Here is a 19172-nt window from a genome sequence, read left to right on the forward strand (position 1 = left end):
TTGGAGTTAAAAGTAAAAACTTGGCCAGAGCCTCTACTAGAAACGGAGAGCATGCAAGATCATAAACAACACATATGTAATAACTTGATAATTAACATGACATGGTATTCTCTATCCATCGGATCCCGACAAACACAACATATAGAATTACGGATAGATGATCTTGATCATGTTAGGCAGCTCACAAGATCCAACAATGAAGCACAATGAGGAGAAGACAACCATCTAGCTACTGCTATGGACCCATAGTCCAGGGGTGAACTACTCACTCATCACTCCGGAGGCGACCATGGCGGTGTAGAGTCCTCCGGGAGATGAATCCCCTCTCCGGCAGGGTACCGGAGGAGATCTCCAGAATCCCCCGAGATGGGATCGGCGGCGGCGGCGTCTCGGTAAGGTTTTCCGTATCGTGGTTTTTTGCCTCGGGGGTTTCGCGACGGAGGCTTTAAGTAGGCGGAAGGGCGAGTCGGGGGCCGGACGAGGGGGCCACACCATAGGGCGGCGCGGGCCCCCTAGGCCGCGCCGCCTTGTGGTGTCGCCACCTCGTGGCCCCACTTCGTATGTTCTTCGGTCTTCCGGAAGCTCCGTCGAAAAATAGGCCCCCGGGTCTTCGTTTCGTCCAATTCCGAGAATATTTCGTTACTAGGATTTACGAAACCAAAAACAGCAGAAAACGAGAACCGGCACTTCGGCATCTTGTTAATAGGTTAGTTCCGGAAAATGCACGAATATGACATAAAGTGTGCATAAAACATGTAGGTATCATCAATAATATGGCATAGAACATAAGAAATTATCGATACGTCGGAGACGTATCAAGCATCCCCAAGCTTAGTTCCGCTCGTCCCGAGCGAGGTAAAACGATAACAAAGATAATTTCTGAAGTGATATGCCATCATAACCTTGATCATACTATTTGTAAACATATGTAGTGGATGCAGCGATCAAAACAATGGTAATGACATGAGTAAACAAGTGAATCATAAAGCAAAGACTTTTCATGAATAGTACTTCAAGACAAGTATTAATAAGTCTTGCATAAGAGTTAACTCATAAAGCAATAAATCAAAGTAAAGGTATTGAAGCAACACAAAGGAAGATTAAGTTTCAGCGGTTGCTTTCAACTTGTAACATGTATATCTCATAGATAATTGTCAACATAGAGTAATATAACAAGTACAATATGCAAGTACGTAGGAATCAATGCACAGTTCACACAAGTGTTTGCTTCTTGAGGTGGAGAGATATAGGTGAACTGACTCAACATAAAAGTAAAGAGAATGGTCCTTCAAAGAGGAAAGCATCGATTGCTATATTTGTGCTAGAGCTTTTATTTTGAAAACATGAAACAATTTTGTCAACGGTAGTAATAAAGCATATGAGTTATGAAAGTTATATCTTACAAGTTGCAAGTCTCATGCATAGTATACTAATAGTGCCCGCACCTTGTCCTAATTAACTTGGACTACCGGATCTTTGCAATGCACATGTTTTGACCAAGTGTCACAATGGGGTACCTCCATGCCGCCTGTACAAAGGTCTAAGGAGAAAGCTCGCATTTTGGATTTCTCGCTTTTGATTATTCTCAACTTAGACATCCATACCGGGACAACATGGACAACGAGATAATGGACTCCTCTTTAATGCATAAGCATGTGGCAACAATTATTATTCTCATATGAGATTGAGGATATATGTCCAAAACTGAAACTTCCACCATGATTCATGGCTTTAGTTAGCGGCCCAATGTTCTTCTCTAACAATATGCATGCTCCAACCATAAAGGTGGTAGATCTCTCTTGCTTCAGACAAGACGGACATGCATAGCAACTCACATGATATTCAACAAAGAATAGTTGATGGCGTCCCCGAAACATGGTTATCGCACAACAAGCAACTTAATAAGAGATAAAGTGCATAAGTACATATTCAATACCACAATAGTTTTTAAGCTATTTGTCCCATGAGCTATATATTGCAAAGGTGAATGATGGAATTTTAAAGGTAGCACTCAAGCAATTTACTTTGGAATGGCGGATAAATACCATGTAGTAGGTAGGTATGGTGGACACAAATGGCATAGTGGTTGGCTCAAGTATTTTGGATGCATGAGAAGTATTCCCTCTCGATACAAGGTTTAGGCTAGCAAGGTTATTTGAAACAAACACAAGGATGAACGGTACAGCAAAACTCACATAAAAGACGTATTGTAAACATTATAAGACTCCATACCGTCTTCCTTGTTGTTCAAAACTCAATACTAGATGTTATCTAGACTCTAGAGAAACCAAATATGCAAACCAAATTAGCAAGCTCTAAGTATTTCTTCATTAATGGGTGCAAAGTATATGATGCAAGAGCTTAAACATGAGCACAACAATTGCCAAGTATCAAATTATCCAAGACATTTTAGAGTTACTACATGTAGCATTTTCCAATTCCAACCATATAACAATTTAACGAAGATGAAACTTCGCCTTGAATACTATGAGTAGAGCCTAAGGACATATTTGTCCATATGCTACAGCGGAGAGTGTCTCTCTCCCATAAAGTGAATGCTAGGATCCATTTTATTCAAACAAAACAAAAAACAAAAACAAACCGACGCTCCAAGCAAAGTGCATAAGATGTGACGGAATAAAAATATAGTTTCGGGGGAGGAACCCGATAATGTTGTCGATGAAGAAGGGGATGCCTTGGGCATCCCCAAGCTTAGACGCTTGAGTCTTCTTATAATATGCAGGGGTGAACCACCGGGGCATCCCCAAGCTTAGAGCTTTCACTCTCCTTGATCATATTGTATCATACTCCTCTCTTGATCCTTGAAAACTTCCTCCACACCAAACTCGAAACAACTCATTAGAGGGTTAGTGCATAATAAAAATTCACATGTTCAGAGGTGACACAATCATTCTTAACACTTCCGGATATTGCATAAAGCTACTTGGACATTAATGGATCAAAGAAATTCATCCAACATAGCAAAAGAGGCAATGCGAAATAAAAGGCAGAATCTGTCAAAACAGAACAGTCCGTAAAGATGGATTTTATTAGGCCACCAGACTTGCTCAAACGAAAATGCTCAAACTGAATGAAAATTGCGTACATATCTGAGGATCATGCTCGTAAATTGGCTTAATTTTCTGAGCTACCTACAGGGAGATAGACCCAGATTCGTGACAGCAAAGAAATCTGGAACTGCGCAGTAATCCAAATCTAGTACTTACTTTTCAAACAAAGACTTTACTTCGCACAACAAAACATAAAACTAAGATAAGGAGAGGTTGCTACAGTAGTAAACAACTTCCAAGACACAAATATAAAAACAAAAATACTGGAATAAAAACATGGGTTGTCTCCCATAAGCGCTTTTCTTTAACGCCTTTCAGCTAGGCGCAGAAAGTGTAACTCAAGTAACATCGAGAGACGAAGCATCAACATCATAATTTGTTCTAATAATAGAATCATAAGGTAACTTCATTCTCTTTCTAGGGAAGTGTTCCATACCTTTCTTGAGAGGAAATTGATATTTAATATTACCTTCCTTCATATCAATAGTAGCACCAACGGTTCGAAGAAAAGGTCTTCCCAATACAATGGGGCAAGATGCATTGCATTCAATATCCAAGACAACAAAATCAACGGGGACAAGGTTATTGTTAACCATAATATGAACATTGTCAACTCTCCCCAAAGGTTTCTTTTTAGCATTATCAGCGAGATTAACATCAAAATAACAGTTTTTCAATGGTGGCAAGTCAAGCATATCATAGACTTTTTTAGGCATAACAGAAATACTTGCACCAAGATCACATAAAGCATTACAATCAAAGTCATTGACCCTCATTTTAATGATGGGCTCCCAACCATCCTCTAGCTTCCTAGGAATAGAAGTTTCAAGTTTTAGTTTCTCTTCTCTAGCTTTTATGAGAGCATTTGTAATATGTTTTGTGAAAGCCAAATTTATAGCACTAGCATTGGGACTCTTAGCAAGTTTTTGCAAGAACTTTATAACTTCAGAGATGTGGCAATCATCAAAATCTAAATCATTACAATCTAAAGCAATGGGATTATCATCCCCAAGGTTGGAAAAAATTTCAGCAGTTTTATCACAAGCAGTTTCAGTAGTTTTAGCAGTTTCAGGTAATTTCGCGCGCTTTGCACTAGGAGTAGAAGCATTGCTAACACCAATTATTTTACCATTTATAGTAGGAGGTGCAGCAACATATGAATCATTAGCATTGCTAGTGGTGGTAATAGTCCAAACTTTAGCTACATTTTCCTTTTTAGCTAGTTTTTCATTTTCTTCTCTATCCCACCTAGCACGCAGTTCAGCCATTAATCTTATATTCTCATTAATTCTAACTTGGATGGCATTTGCTGTAGTAACAATTTTATTTCAATATCCCTATTAGGCATAACTTTCGATTTCAAAAGATCAACATCAGAGGCAAGACTATCAACTCTAGAGACAAGAATATCAATTTTATTGAGCTTTTCCTCAACAGATTTGTTAAAGGCAGTTTGTGTACTAATAAATTCTTTAAGCATGGCTTCAAGTCCAGGGGGTGTATTCCTATTATTGTTGTAAGAATTCCCATAAGAATTAGCATAACCGTTACCATTATTATAAGGATATGGCCTATAGTTATTACTAGAATTGTTCCGATAAGCATTGTTGTTGAAATTATTATTTTTAATGAAGTTTACATCAACATGTTCTTCTTGGGCAACCAATGAAGCTAATGGAACATTATTAGGATCAACATTAGTCCTATCATTCGCAAGCATAGACATAATAGCATCAACCTTATCATTCAAGGAAGAGGATTCTTCAACGGAATTTACCTTCTTACCTTGTGGAGCTCTTTCCGTGTGCCATTCAGAGTAATTAACCATCATATTATCAAGAAGCTTTGTTGCTTCACCAAGAGTGATGGACATAAAGGTACCTCCAGCAGCTGAATCCAATAAATTCCGCGAAGAAAAATTTAGTCCTGCATAGAAGGTTTGGATGATCATCCAAGTAGTCGATCCATGGGTTGGGAAATTTTTAACCAGAGATTTCATTCTTTCCCAAGCTTGAGCAACATGTTCATTATCTAATTGTTTAAAATTCATTATGCTACTCCTCAAAGATATAATTTTAGCGAGGGGATAATATCTACCAATAAAAGCATCCTTGCATTTAGTCCAGGAATCAATACTATTCTTAGGCGAGAGATAGCAACCAATCTTTAGCTCTTCCTCTTAATGAGAAAGGAAACAATTTTAATTTTATAATGTCACCATCTACATCTTTATATTTTTGCATTTCACATAGTTCAACAAAATTATTGAGATGGGCAGCGAGCATCATCGGAACTAACACCGAGAAAATTGCTCTCTCATGACAAGATTAAGTAAAGCGAGGTTTAATTTCAAAGAATTCTGCTGTAGTAGCGAGGTGGAGCAATAGGTGTGCATAGGAAATCATTGTTATTTGTGCTAGTGAAGTCACACAACTTAGTATTTTCAGGGTTGGCCATTTTAGCAATAGTAAATAAAGCAAACTAGATAAAGTAAATGCAAGTAAACTAATTTTTTGTGTTTTTGATATAGAGTGCAAGACAGTAAATAAAGTAAAGCTAGCAACTAATTTTTTTGTGTTTTGATATAATGCAGCAAACAAAGTAGTAAATAAAATAAAGCAAGACAAAAACAAAGTAAAGAGATTGAGAAGTGGAGACTCCCCTTGCGGCGTGTCTTGATCTCCCGGCAACGGCGCCGGAAATTTGCTTGATGCGTGTAGTTGACACGTCCGTTGGGAACCCCAAGAGGAAGGTGTGATGCGCACAGCGGCAAGTTTCCCTCAGTTAGAAACCAAGGTTTAATCAAACCAGTAGGAGTCAAGAAGCACGTTGAAGGTTGATGGCGGCGGGATGTAGTGCGGCGCAACACCAGAGATTCCGGCGCCAACGCGGAACCTGCACAACACAACCAAAGTACTTTGCCCCAACGAAACAGTGAGGTTGTCAATCTCACCGGCTTGCTGTAACAAAGGATTAACCGTATTGTGTGGAAGATGATTGTTTGCGAGAGAAAATAGTAAAAACAAGTATTGCAGCAGATTTGTATTTCGAGTATTAAAAGAATGGACCGGGGTCCACAGTTCACTAGAGGTGTCTCTCCCATAAGATAAAAGCATGTTGGGTGAACAAATTACAGTCGGGCAATTGACAAATAGAGAGGGCATAACAATGCACATACATGACATGATAAGTATAGTGAGATTTAATTGTGCATTACGAAAAAGTACATAGACCGCCATCCAACTGCATCTATGCCTAAAAAGTCCACCTTCAGGTTATCGTCCGAACCCCTTCCAGTATTAAGTTGCAAAGCAACAGACAATTGCATTAAGTATGGTGCGTAATGTAATCAACAACTACATCCTCGGACATAGCACCAATGTTTTATCCCTAGTGGCAACAGACACAACACAACCTTAGAACTTTACGTCACTCGTCCCGGTGTCAATGCGGGCATGAACCCACTATCGAGCATAAATACTCCCTCTTGGAGTTAAAAGTAAAAACTTGGCCAGAGCCTCTACTAGAAACGGAGAGCATGCAAGATCATAAACAACACATATGTAATAACTTGATAATTAACATGACATGGTATTCTCTATCCATCGGATCCCGACAAACACAACATATAGAATTACGGATAGATGATCTTGATCATGTTAGGCAGCTCACAAGATCCAACAATGAAGCACAATGAGGAGAAGACAACCATCTAGCTACTGCTATGGACCCATAGTCCAGGGGTGAACTACTCACTCATCACTCCGGAGGCGACCATGGCGGTGTAGAGTCCTCCGGGAGATGAATCCCCTCTCCGGCGGGGTGCCGGAGGAGATCTCCAGAATCCCCGAGATGGGATCGGCGGCGGCGTCTCGGTAAGGTTTTCCGTATCATGGTTTTTCGCCTCGGGGGTTTCGCGACGAAGGCTTTAAGTAGGCGGAAGGGCGAGTCGGGGGCCGGACGAGGGGGCCACACCATAGGGCGGCGCGGGCCCCCTAGGCCGCGCCGCCTTGTGGTGTCGCCACCTCGTGGCCCCACTTCGTATGTTCTTCGGTCTTCCGGAAGCTCCGTGGAAAAATAGGCCCCTGGGTCTTCGTTTCGTCCAATTCCGAGAATATTTCGTTACTAGGATTTCGAAACCAAAAACAGCGAGAAAACGAGAGCTGGCACTTCGGCATCTTGTTAATAGGTTAGTTCCAGAAAATGCACGAATATGACATAAAGTGTGCATAAAACATGTAGGTATCATCAATAATATGGCATAGAACATAAGAAATTATCGATACGTCGGAGACGTATCAGTAATTAATGATAATCCTTATGGACTAATATTTTCTTTGAGTTTATGTAAAGGAATAGTCCATATGTAATGATTGTAATCAATGTGTTGGATTCAAGTGTGGATGTCAAAAAAGATAAATATATACCATTAGTTTGGTATCAAGATCATTAATATGAAGAGAAAAATATGATATGATCAAGATCTTGAGAGTTCGATTTCAAAATAAGAATTCAAACGTATGGCTCTACATCGGCGTCATGATAGTATCATGAGTTGAGTGATGGTTGACCAAGATTTAGAGCATGCAATCAAATGAGGAATTCTGTATGTACCTCAAGATATTATTATATAGCATGATAAGATACAAGGTTGACCAAGACTAATAGTGGAGATTATTCAAGCTGGTCAACACAATAAGCATAAGGAATGTACAACATGAGATCGTGGTATGATAATCTTTGTCAATTATGCTTTGTGAACTAACCCATCATATGTGTCTCTTTGAGTTGTATATGTGGATTGTGTATCTTTCCATGGGCATGCATCAAAATTAAGATCTCATATTGCCTGTGAGTGGATGATATCTAGTGGTCATCGTCATCAATCTTGAGAAGAGAAAGATAAGCATCTCGAGAAGAACATATGCTTGAAACTTGTTGTCCACTTGGTGATAATGGACATGTGAAGATGTGATTTAATGAAGCCATCCCATTGTGGTGTATGGGGGGTCAGATTGTGTGTCTTTACGAAGTACCAATGATCAAGTGAAACATTCCGGCTAGAATGAAGCTTGATGCAGTGTCATCAATATCAAGTGAGATGCGCAAGGTAAAGATATGGCCTTGCTAGGTTTCTTTATACTAGTATCAAGGTGGTTGTTGGGAGACCGGGTTATAGCATAGATAGCCGCACTATCAAGAGGGCTTTCAGTTGGGTAACTTGATCACATCGTGTTTCTCTGTGTGAGCTTCTTAATATTGTTGCTAGCTTCTCAACCAGCCCAAGTTCATCTAAATATAAATCATACGCATCTTCTATTATTTTTTGAGTCTATAGGTTTTACCAGTTCTTCGCATAGGGAGGTTTCACACCTCTCCTTATTTATTATTTTAACTCTTGACATTTCTTGGGTTTTATAGTCAATATTAGATAGACCTTGTTCTTAGATTTCAAAAAATCCCAAGTTTTGTAAAATCTGAGTCCGTACTCAAAAGATATCACCGTTTTTGTAAGTTATGTTTTATGTCTAAAAAACCGGCGTACAAACCGGTTTCACCGCCAGAACTTCGGAGCTTGTGAAGTGGTCGTGGAGCTTGCCATCTCCGGCGTGGAGGAAAAGCTAGCTATAAGTAAAGGGCACATGTCTTCATGAGGGGACTTCGAGAAGAAGGTGACCCTCCGTGGCGTTCGGGATACCTTCTTGGTAACCCCCATCTCTCCAACATGACGTACATTCGTCCGTATAAGGGAACACATAATACATCTTCATCTCCGCGTGTCTCGGTTATCTCCATATACCCGAGTTTACTTCCTTGTGATATCCATCATGCTTGACATACTTCTATCTTGCTTATCACTTGTTGTATATATATCGTGTGCTATCTCGTCTAGCTTATCTTGTTGTTGGTGCACTTAGTTGAGCATAGCTTATTTAGGTTTTGTGCTTGTATAATAGCGTTAGTTTAATTCCTCATTCTTACAAGTCAAATCCATAATAATTTAAAAACGCCTATTCACCAATCTAAGCGGCATCTCGTCCTTTTAGGGCCCTCATGCACATGGGGGGGGGGGGATGAAGTGAGGCGCTAGAGCGACAAGGTGATGCATGATGGAGAAGAAAAACACGGTTGGGTGGTGGCTATTGAAAGAAAAGACGACGCGGCAACCCGTAATCTTTCAAATCTATGGTCGGTTGGCAGCTTCTCGTGTGGCCTCTGTCCAATATCTTTTTCGGCGGGTGGCGGCCTTGGTCTTTAGATCGCATGGGAGCGACCATCTGCTCCAAATCAATAGGTTTAGACAAACGAGGGTGCAGATAACCCCTCGTAAGGATGCCACATGCGATATCGACACAAGGGAGGCGAATGGGCCCATGTGGGCTTTAGTGATGCTGATGATCTTCCAACGTGGTCTTGCACCGGATGGTCCACGGTCCACGACACATTTATTTTTGTAAACGTCGTCGTCGAAGACGACGCCTTACATGGGCATGGTTATCGGTCGTGTAACGATGCTTACGCCAAGACCATACTCGTGAGCAGCCAACTTCATGTGTATGTCATGAATGTGACCGAGTTCATGGCATGCATGCATGCAACAACGACTTCTTCTCCTAGTGAGATCATGTATGATCCGGGTGCTGGCAATGCTTCTGGAGGTGCCTTGGTTGGATGGTTGAAATTTTGAACTTTGGCGACCCCTGAAGACGTAACGCCCAAGTTTCCTGAAGATGTAAGATCCGAGTTTGGAGTTGTCAAGGCCATGATACATGGTGGTGTCGGCTCGACAAGTGGCGGAGGCAACACTTTGTGATTTGGGTTTGGTGGTGCTATTTGAGTAGTGGGTCTTGAGGTTGGAAGTGAAAACTTCTAGCCTAACACGCAATGAGGTGTTTACACCTTATTACCCTGAGGGAGGCATTACTAGGAGTTGATTGGACTTACTTTGTGGGTGAAAAGCCTTCGCTGGTTTGGTTTCGACAACTGTGGCGCTTGCTCATCGTTTCCCTCGATGGTGGTGTTGCTTTTGTAGAACGTATCTCACGATCCTGGTGTTGCCAAAGATGGTGGTTGAGTTGTGCCTTGTTGTGTTTCTCTTCAGCATGACATTCTTGGTGTCTTCAATTTTTTTAATAATTTGATTGTGTAGATCCTCATTGTGTCACCTTGCTCTTGTCATTTTGTTGTTACGTAGATCGGGTGCACTTAGTATCACCTTGATATTAATATATTTACCCTTTATCAAAAGAAATGGACAAATTTGCATACTCAGTGAGGCTTAATTAGTTAAATCTCAGCCTACGGAGACTTGGACACTCCTATTTATTCACCAGCTAAACCTATGTTATGCATACTTCGCCTTGAAGTATTAACAAAAAAAGATCTTTAAACAGATGAAAAGCGTGTGTCCAACAGAAAACACATTTATATTGCTTGCTGACGGGTTGCATCTGCCATCTGGTGTACCACAGAGAAACTTTACTTCCTTACCTGATGAAGTGATGATCGAAGACACCGAGCAGGTCAGCCTGCAACAAACCATTCAACAAAACGCGTTTGATTCTGACGAGTTCAAGGCTTGAAGCATGATCCAGTTGGCCACCCGCTAGAAAAGAAAAGTAAACACATTCAGAAGAAGATGCGAGGAAGCAGTCGGCGTTCAATTCGAGACACAGACCGGTTATTAGTTCCACCCTTCAAAGTCGACGGCGTTCGACGTCAGAATCAGCCGCCCAAACGAAGGGGAAACAGAGGCAGCTGGTACTTTCCTTGAGAGGGAGCTGCACACATCTTCGTCTTCGTCCGTTGGTGCTCCATCTCTCGCCGGAGTCGTGCAGGGGAACAGAACAGCGGAGGAGGAGCTCGTCGTCGTCGCTCAGGCCGCCGTTGACTTCTGCGCGCTGCAAGAGGAATCTCATCTCTGTGAGTCGCTCGCTCGTTCGCTCCTCATACACAGTATTATATGTCGTCATCGCCCCTGTCATGTCATGTCATGTACTGGCATTTGTCTCGCCACGTCCAAGAAATTATGCATCGAGACCACGAACTTTTCTGGGAATCATTCGGCACGCCGGGCGGTCGCCTGAAATCCCCTCTTTTGCCGCAGGCGGAGGAGATGCCGGCACCGGTGGCGGCGGCGGCTGCCCGTCTTGGCCCGCCGCCCCCGTACCTGAGGACGCACGGGGGCAAAGTGGCGAGGCTGCACATGCTCGACTGGATCGTGCTGGTCCTCCTCGGCGCCGTCGACGTCGGGCTCAACCTCATCGAGCCCTTCCACCGGTTCGTCGGCAAGGACATGCTCGACTCCCTCCTCTACCCGCTCAAGGACAACACCGTGCCCGTCTGGGCCGTCCCGGTACGCCACGCCCACCTACCTTCAATGTTGCTCCAGATTCCGCACATTCCTTCTTTTGACCCTGGATTGATCGGACCCTGCTCGCCGTCGGCGGCGGCCGACGGATGGATGGATGCAGATACTGGCGGTCCTCGTGCCGATGCTCATCTTCGCCGGGATCTATGTGAAGAGGAGGAATACCTACGACCTGCATCACGCCATACTAGGCAGGTTATCCCTGCACTGTGTCAGTTTATTCAGATTACTGCTCTTTTCACTTTTATCGGCTTAGAAAAATGTAATCAAAATCAATCCTTTGGTGAAATTAATAGGTTTAATGTTCTCCGTGCTGATCACTGGCGTCCTCACGGACGCGATCAAGGACGGCGTTGGCCGGCCTCGCCCAAATTTCTACTGGCGGTGCTTTCCTAACGGAGTGCCAGTGAGTTGCTCATTGCTTATTCAGACCTTTTATCAAGAACTGCCATATTGAACTTGATGCTTTATCCAATCAGAATTACAACAACATCACCGGACAAGTTATATGCCACGGAGATGCCGGCGTCATCAAAGAAGGGCACAAGAGCTTCCCAAGTGGCCACACTTCATGTAAGCAACAACCACCATCTGCAACTCGGAAAACTATATGAACTCGTTTGCTTAAGCAGCCTCATGAACTGTTTACTCTGTCTACCTTCACATACCTGCAGAGTGCTATACATTAGGCTCATAGATTTCTCATGTTCATCTGGCATGCAATGCAGGGTCCTTCGCGGGGCTAGGCTTCCTGTCATGGTACCTTGCCGGCAAGATCAGGGTATTCGACCAGCGTGGCCACATCGCCAAGCTCTGCATCGTCATCATGCCACTGCTGCTCGCAGCGATGGTCGGCGTGTCGCGGGTTGACGACTACTGGCACCACTGGCAGGACGTGTTCGCTGGTGGAATTCTCGGTAGGTGCAAAAAATTCAACCTGTGAAGAAAAATACATCAGTATCTCCTGAAGGTCATTCTGTCATACTCACCTGTGGGTGTGTATCTCTGCAGGTTTGGTGGTTTCTTCGTTTTGCTACCTGCAGTTCTTCCCGTCTCCCTCTGGTGAACATGGTATGTTGATTCTGAATTGCTGCTGCATATATAACTGAAATTGTTTAGCAGCATCCCTAAAAAGAAATTGTTTAGCAGCACGTAACTGAAGTGAATGTTCATACATAACTGAAGTTTTTTTTAGCAACATAGGATACAACTAAAGTGAGTGTGCACTGTGCATACAGAAGCACCTCTATTCCTTTGAGCTCGATACTGGGCCAAATAATCATGGTTTTAGTAGACGTTCTGAAAGTCACAGATATTTTCGTGGTTATTGTTTGTCTGGGCGTTCGCTAGCTGGGCATGTTCTGAAAGTCAGCCTAATGGCCACAACCAACAGCTAGAATCATGAATCAAACCGAAAATTGAAGCCATCTTAGGGACTACCATCATCAAAATTCTGTACATTGACATGTTACCTCTTGTGTTTCAGGACACTGGCCTCATGCATACCATCACCTCATTCTTAACCCAGAAGTCGAGAACCAGGTACAGCCAACAGATCGCCATCAACCACTTCCGCGTGACTTGTCCATAGTCCCTTTTGCTGTGGGCATGGAGATGAGAACCTCTGCCCGAGCATTAGATTCCATGGAGGCAGGCAGCAGAACTCGGTAACTACTACTACCATAGTTATGGGGCAGATGGGCATGTTTTTGCACAATTGTCTTTCTCAGTAGTTAGGTAGTAAGCTTCGTCTGTATATGCTTCTTGTAAGATAACTGAAAATTGCACGATTTGATCCATGGCGTTGGCTTGAAGTAGACCTCTTATCCACGAAGATCTTTCCGAAAAAAGATGAACACTCCAAGAAAATTCACATGAAGAGTAGAGGGGAAAAGCAAAGAGGCCATGAATTGAAATGAAAGAGAAGGCTGTGGAAACCTTGAAATAGGTGTGACTACTGACTACTGATAACCCCAAGTGCACATGGTAGTTTTGTAGGATACTCCAATGTGAAATTATAGAGTACTGGACCGCAGGAGCAGTAGGCAAGACATTTATTATCTTCAGCTATATATGTCACTTATATAGCCTTCTTTGCACTTTAACAACACAGAGTAAAACCACATGTAAAGTAACAAGTGAAACAGAGTAAACAAAATGTGAAGTAAAAGAGGAGTTGCAAGTATGAAAAAGAAGGCTGGGGTTCATTGGTTCACTTGGTCTCACCAGTGAACATGTGGCACAAAATAAATCACAGATTTGAGAAATGATCTATCCAAAATGCAAACATATGATTCGAAACAAAAGTATCGATATGTGCATCACATCCTAGTATCAACATAAAGCTCATCCATGACAAGTACTCCGTGCAGTAATGTAAGATGTTTTAGACATATTTAAAATAAACTAGATACAAATCAAGATGAGAACCTTTAAAAGACTTTAAACGTTTTATAGAACTAAATGGAGGGCTAATCTTCCCCTAAGCGAGCACACACGAGAATGATGTAGATTAAGAAGAAAGTGCAGAGTATTGCCCTGAGTTTATGACATGATGCATCATCCTTGGCCTCCAGCACTAACTATCTATTTTCATCCCTACATAGTGCCAACGTTCGAGAATACCAAATGGCACATGTGCTTTAACTCTTTGCGTCACTTAGTAAATCACACCTTCTCATATGGAGAGATCAAAATATTTGCATAGAAAAATAAACAATTATGTGGTGGATCCATAACTAGGTGCCTCTATATCCATCCGTAATTAAACCCCTATCGACCGATCCCAAGGGCATATCCATGAACAATTTAGGGCATCGTCAAGACATAAATACCCAACGGTTCCACATGTTTCCGTCTCCTAGAATTGAGATATGGTTTATGTCATCTTAACTACAACTCGCCTACTTTCGTCGAGTCTAAGTGCAACCTTAAAACATATGCATAGAAATCGAGAGCAGCAATATGAATCTATAAATATCTTATGCTATAGAATAACAAGACTTGCATAGTTTGGGACTAGATAAATCATCTCATAAACAAAGATACACCATCATAATACATCTACTCGGCCTTAGTTATGTAGGTCAGGTCATACGATCTATAGACATCGAAGGTCATGGAGAGATATGGTGAAGTTAATACCACAGTCCACAAACCCATATAGTACATGGAGTAGATTACTCCACTTCATGGTGAGGATTAATCAAGGGGTCCATGGCAGAGGAGGAGAATCGACCGGAGGCGGTACCCCCTCCAATCTCCTCCAGTGACGCCATGTGCATCCCCTATGTGATGTGTTCTTCTATGTCTCGCAAAGGCGACGCCCATGTCTCGCAAAAGAATTCAAGGTACAGATACTCAGTTTTAGATCAATATGGAGTCCTCGGTGAAAGGAGAGAGGCAGTCTAGTCAGGGGGCAATGGCCCTGCCACCGCGATTATAGGCTGACGTTGATACTGCGACTGAAAGGATTTCTAATAATGAAATAAAGGCCGCATGCATCTATTCGATGCATAGGCAGGGATTTTCCTCCCCATTTCGAAAAAAAACGTACGAACGCGCCCATGTAGCTCAACGTCTGTGTACTACATATTGGAGTACTGCATGTATGTTGCTTTGGTTAAACTACACAGTCTGTGCATTGTTATGTTTTTTTTTCTCATTTTATTTTACCTGTTGCTAGAAACGTTGTCACCGTCTTTTGGTTTACGCGACTTATTCCCTGTTAAAATTCTTGGAATTACGATGTTATTATCCATATTACGCAACGACCTTCACATAAAGTCCCTAACAAAATCGTGCCAGTGTAGCATCGTGATTGCTGACCAAGAGACACCCGCTACTTATATGTTGTCAGTTGTCACCACGTCGACAACATTTTCTAGAAGCTCATAGTTGACATAAAAAGGAAAAAATTGCCAAGTATTTTTTTGACATTTGATGCAAAATTAGGCCAAGGAAAGTTCATACGATTTAAGTGCTACAAGTCAAAGACACTACTTTGGATAAATTCTTCAGGGACAAATCTTAAAATCTCAGTATAGAGGTTCTTAGAAAAATAAAGATAAGCTTACTATCTTGCGAATTTTCTCTTTTTCTAGATGACACACATACTACTAATCGACGGTACAATTTCTTATGCTTCGTCTACCAACTTTTGTTTTCTTGGGCTTCACTAGAAAGTGAAAGTGTCTAGAGAAAGAGGGAGAAACATTTTTTTTTGTCAACGGTCGCACGTGCTGTTCCTCTCCCCCGATGAGCCGCAGGCAGTAGGATGGCCAACCGTATCGATCTCACACCACCTTCCGCGGACTGCCGTATCGCTTCGTGGTGGCCTGATTCAGTCGCTCATCTCTCTTCGTCGGATGGCAAGGTTCAAGGTTGCCACCCAGGCAATTATGCGCACACTCGGATCGATTTGGTTAGAGTGGAATGCTAGAGTTTTCGACGACTCCCCGATATCTGCTGGAAGAGTTCTCAATAACATTTTTGAGGAGTGAAACCTTTCGCTCTCGACGTAGGCGAACGAAAGCAGTAGGGTAGGTGTCTAGGGTGCCTATGTGGTACCTCTCAGTTGTTGTGTTATACTTTTTTTTTTAAAAAACTTGTCATACTCTCTTTTATTCGAGATTAATGAAATGAGGCGTAAATATCTCTCAAGAAAAAGTGGGCATCCAACATTTTGTTTTGTTTTGAGAAATACAATATAGACGCAAACGCCCACATATATGCGCATACACTCAGCTCTATGAAGGTACAAATGCACACCATACCCCTATGAGCATATTCGGAAGACTGAGCCAACAAATCAGATCTTCAAATTACCGAAGTCACCATAGAAGTCTCGCTATTGAGGAAAACATCACCTCTCATCGAAAAAATATTTCGTCTTCATAAGACACACATATATCAACCTAGGATGTAAACTCTAGTGGGCAAGCTTGGTTCTGAGTGGGCAGCCAACCTGCAACGACCATTCTCCTCTACGAACGTGGGCTGTGCCTGTGCTGCACCCACAAAATTCGGTATAAATGCCAACGCGCCACCTCCCACAGTTAGTCCACAGAAAGGAACGTGGAGACGCAGAGAGAAAGAAACTGCGCGGAAGCATCGGAAAGGTTCAATCCAAGAGACCGGCTCCAAGTCGACGGCGCGCGCCACCAGGACAAAACGGAGAGGTCCGGCCGTACGACCGAGACGCATGTGTTTGCTTCATCGCCCCGCGCCGCCGTTCTTCTCCCATCAACAAGCCGCTACCGGCCGGCCTGCAACCGTGGTTGAGTACCCCAGCGGACGGAGCAACCAAGGGAGGAGGATTCGGCCGGCCGGTCACTTGAATTTCTATTCTTTTCGACTCAGGACAAGATGCCGGCACCGGCGGCCATCCGCACGGCGGCGCCGCCCCCGTACCTGAAGACCCATGGGGCTAAAGTGGCGAGGCTGCACCTGGTCGACTGGATCGTTCTGGTCCTCCTCGCCGCCATCGCCGGGGTGCTCAACATCATCGAGCCGTTCCACCGGTTCGTCGGCAAGGACATGATGGACACCCTCCTGTACCCGCTCAAGGACAACACCGTGCCCATCTGGGCCGTCGGGGTACGTCCACCCACCTACCTGCAATACTTGTCTGACATTCTTTTGCCCTGTTTTGATGGAATTCTTCTCGGCCGGACGCAAGCAGGTAATCGCGTTGGTTGCGCCGGTGCTCATCTTCGTCGGGATCTATCTGAAGAAGAGGAATTCCTACGACCTGCATCACGCCATACTAGGTAGGTAACAACCGTGTTCAGATTATTACAGTCGCACCTCGGCTCTGAAAGATGAAAAATCCTGCGGCGAAATCGACAGGCCTACTGTTCTCCGTGCTCATAACTGGGGTCATCACGGAAGCGATCAAGAACGGCGTTGGCCGGCCTCGACCCGACTTCTACTGGAGATGCTTTCCTGATGGAGTACCGGTGAGTTATTTTGCTTATTCAGTGCTCTTTTCCTTCAAGTATGCCACACTGAATTTAGTGTTTTTTTAACAGAATTATAACAATATCACTGGTCAAGTCATCTGCCACGGAGACTCCGGAGTCATCAAAGAAGGGCACAAGAGCTTCCCCAGTGGCCATACCTCATGTAAGTGATGATGCCAACGTGCAGATTCAGAAAACATTTTGTTGCATATAGTTTAGCACTCTGCAGTGGACACTGAAAAACACCGTTCGCCTTTGCAGGGTCTTTCGCCGGGCTAGGCTTCCTGTCGTGGTACCTGGCCGGCAAGATCAGAGTGTTCGACCGAAGCGGCCACATAGCCAAGCTCTGCATCGTGATCTTTCCGCTGCTGCTCGCGGCGATGGTCGGCGTGTCGCGGGTGGACGACTACTGGCACCACTGGCAGGACGTGTTCGCCGGTGGTATTCTCGGTAGGTCCCGACTCCTTCAGACCTAGATTAACTCGAGTATTTGTTGAAGATTGCATCGTCAGACACTCAGACTGATGTGTTCATGGGTGTAACTCTGCAGGTCTGGTGGTTGCTTCATTTTGCTACCTGCAGTTCTTCCCATCTCCCTCTAGTGAACATGGTATGTCGATTCCGAATTGTGGATGCATACAGCATACATTATACGAGTACCGAAGCTATGTTTTTTTTCGGAGCAGCGAATTCTGCGTAATGACATGTTACATGCTCTCTTTCAGGGCACTGGCCTCACGCGTACCATCACCACATTCTTAATCCAGAAGCCGAGAACCAAGCGCAGTCAGCAGCTGCTGCCTCGGATTTCAATCATTCCGTAGTCCCTTTCGCCGTTGGCATGGAGGTGAGAAACAGTGCCCGAGCATTGGACTCCATGGAGGCCGGCAGCAGAGCTCGGTAACTGAATACCATGAGAAACACCACTTTATAGCATAGTTTAAAATAGCCAGCTATAGCCGGGCTATAGCCCGCTATAGCCTTTCCCGCATGGTGCGGCTAACTGCATTAGCTCGCTAAAAGGTGTCAAAATCCTTAAATAGCCGGCTATAGCCTGGCTATAGCCGGGCTATAGCTGTTTTGGGAGGCCGCGGCTATATCCTGTAGCCGGCTATTTTAAACATTGCTTTATAGTAGGCTTTCCCGCCATTGTCTTTCTCATTAATTAGGTAGATAGCAAGCTTCTTATGTACATGCTTCTTGTAAAGATACGTGAAAACTTGGCGGCTTTATCCATGGCGTCCCTCTACCCATCGTCTCACAAACAATGAAACCCTCACATACAACACCGGCCAGTTTCAAAATCTGGCAAGTATTTGTGTGTTTTTACTAGCTCTGAGGCATACAATGGAGTACAACGTAGATAAAAATCAAGGCCCGAAGTCCTAGCGGAACACATGTGCGGATTCCGAACACAATTTAAATGTTCTCTATCCTTCCTATATAGTACTTGTCTGGAAAGTATAAAAACAATCCTCACTCGGAGGTGCCAGACATGTTAGGACCGAGCCAACCTTTTCTCTAGTGTCGAAGGCCGATTGCTAGCTATATCATTTTTCAGAGGTTCCACCGGCTTTGTTGGAGATTTTGGACACACTTCAATGGCATTATGTAATCTCAGTGCCATACGGGGAATGTCGATCTTTACGAGTTGGAAGGATAACTAGCCTAGCAAACTCAAGGACTCAACCCAACAGCAAACACCGATGCGCAAAGCCTTTGGAACCAAACATAAAACAACCAAACTCTTAGTGAATTATAGTGACT

At 43.5% G+C, this 19172-nt stretch overlaps 2 protein-coding genes across 2 annotated transcripts; both read left to right on the plus strand.

Annotated features, from left to right (window-relative positions):
* The first annotated feature begins 11172 nt into the window (after window positions 1-11172).
* LOC124707181 (lipid phosphate phosphatase 2-like) lies at window positions 11173-13241 on the plus strand. Its single transcript, XM_047238840.1, has 7 exons — window positions 11173-11427; window positions 11546-11633; window positions 11739-11848; window positions 11922-12015; window positions 12171-12359; window positions 12454-12513; window positions 12929-13241. Exons 1-7 carry the CDS (start codon window positions 11188-11190, stop codon window positions 13111-13113), a joined length of 966 nt encoding a protein of 321 aa, XP_047094796.1. The 5' UTR covers window positions 11173-11187; the 3' UTR covers window positions 13114-13241.
* A 3328-nt stretch (window positions 13242-16569) lies between these two features.
* On the plus strand, window positions 16570-18737 carry LOC124649669 (lipid phosphate phosphatase 2-like). Its single transcript, XM_047189263.1, has 8 exons — window positions 16570-17040; window positions 17126-17213; window positions 17293-17402; window positions 17475-17568; window positions 17667-17855; window positions 17956-18015; window positions 18131-18331; window positions 18532-18737. Exons 1-7 carry the CDS (start codon window positions 16810-16812, stop codon window positions 18307-18309), a joined length of 951 nt encoding a protein of 316 aa, XP_047045219.1. The 5' UTR covers window positions 16570-16809; the 3' UTR covers window positions 18310-18331; window positions 18532-18737.
* The last annotated feature ends 435 nt before the right edge of the window (window positions 18738-19172 follow it).

Source organism: Lolium rigidum, chromosome 4 (genome assembly GCF_022539505.1).
Source record: "Lolium rigidum isolate FL_2022 chromosome 4, APGP_CSIRO_Lrig_0.1, whole genome shotgun sequence".
Lineage (NCBI taxonomy): Eukaryota > Viridiplantae > Streptophyta > Magnoliopsida > Poales > Poaceae > Lolium > Lolium rigidum.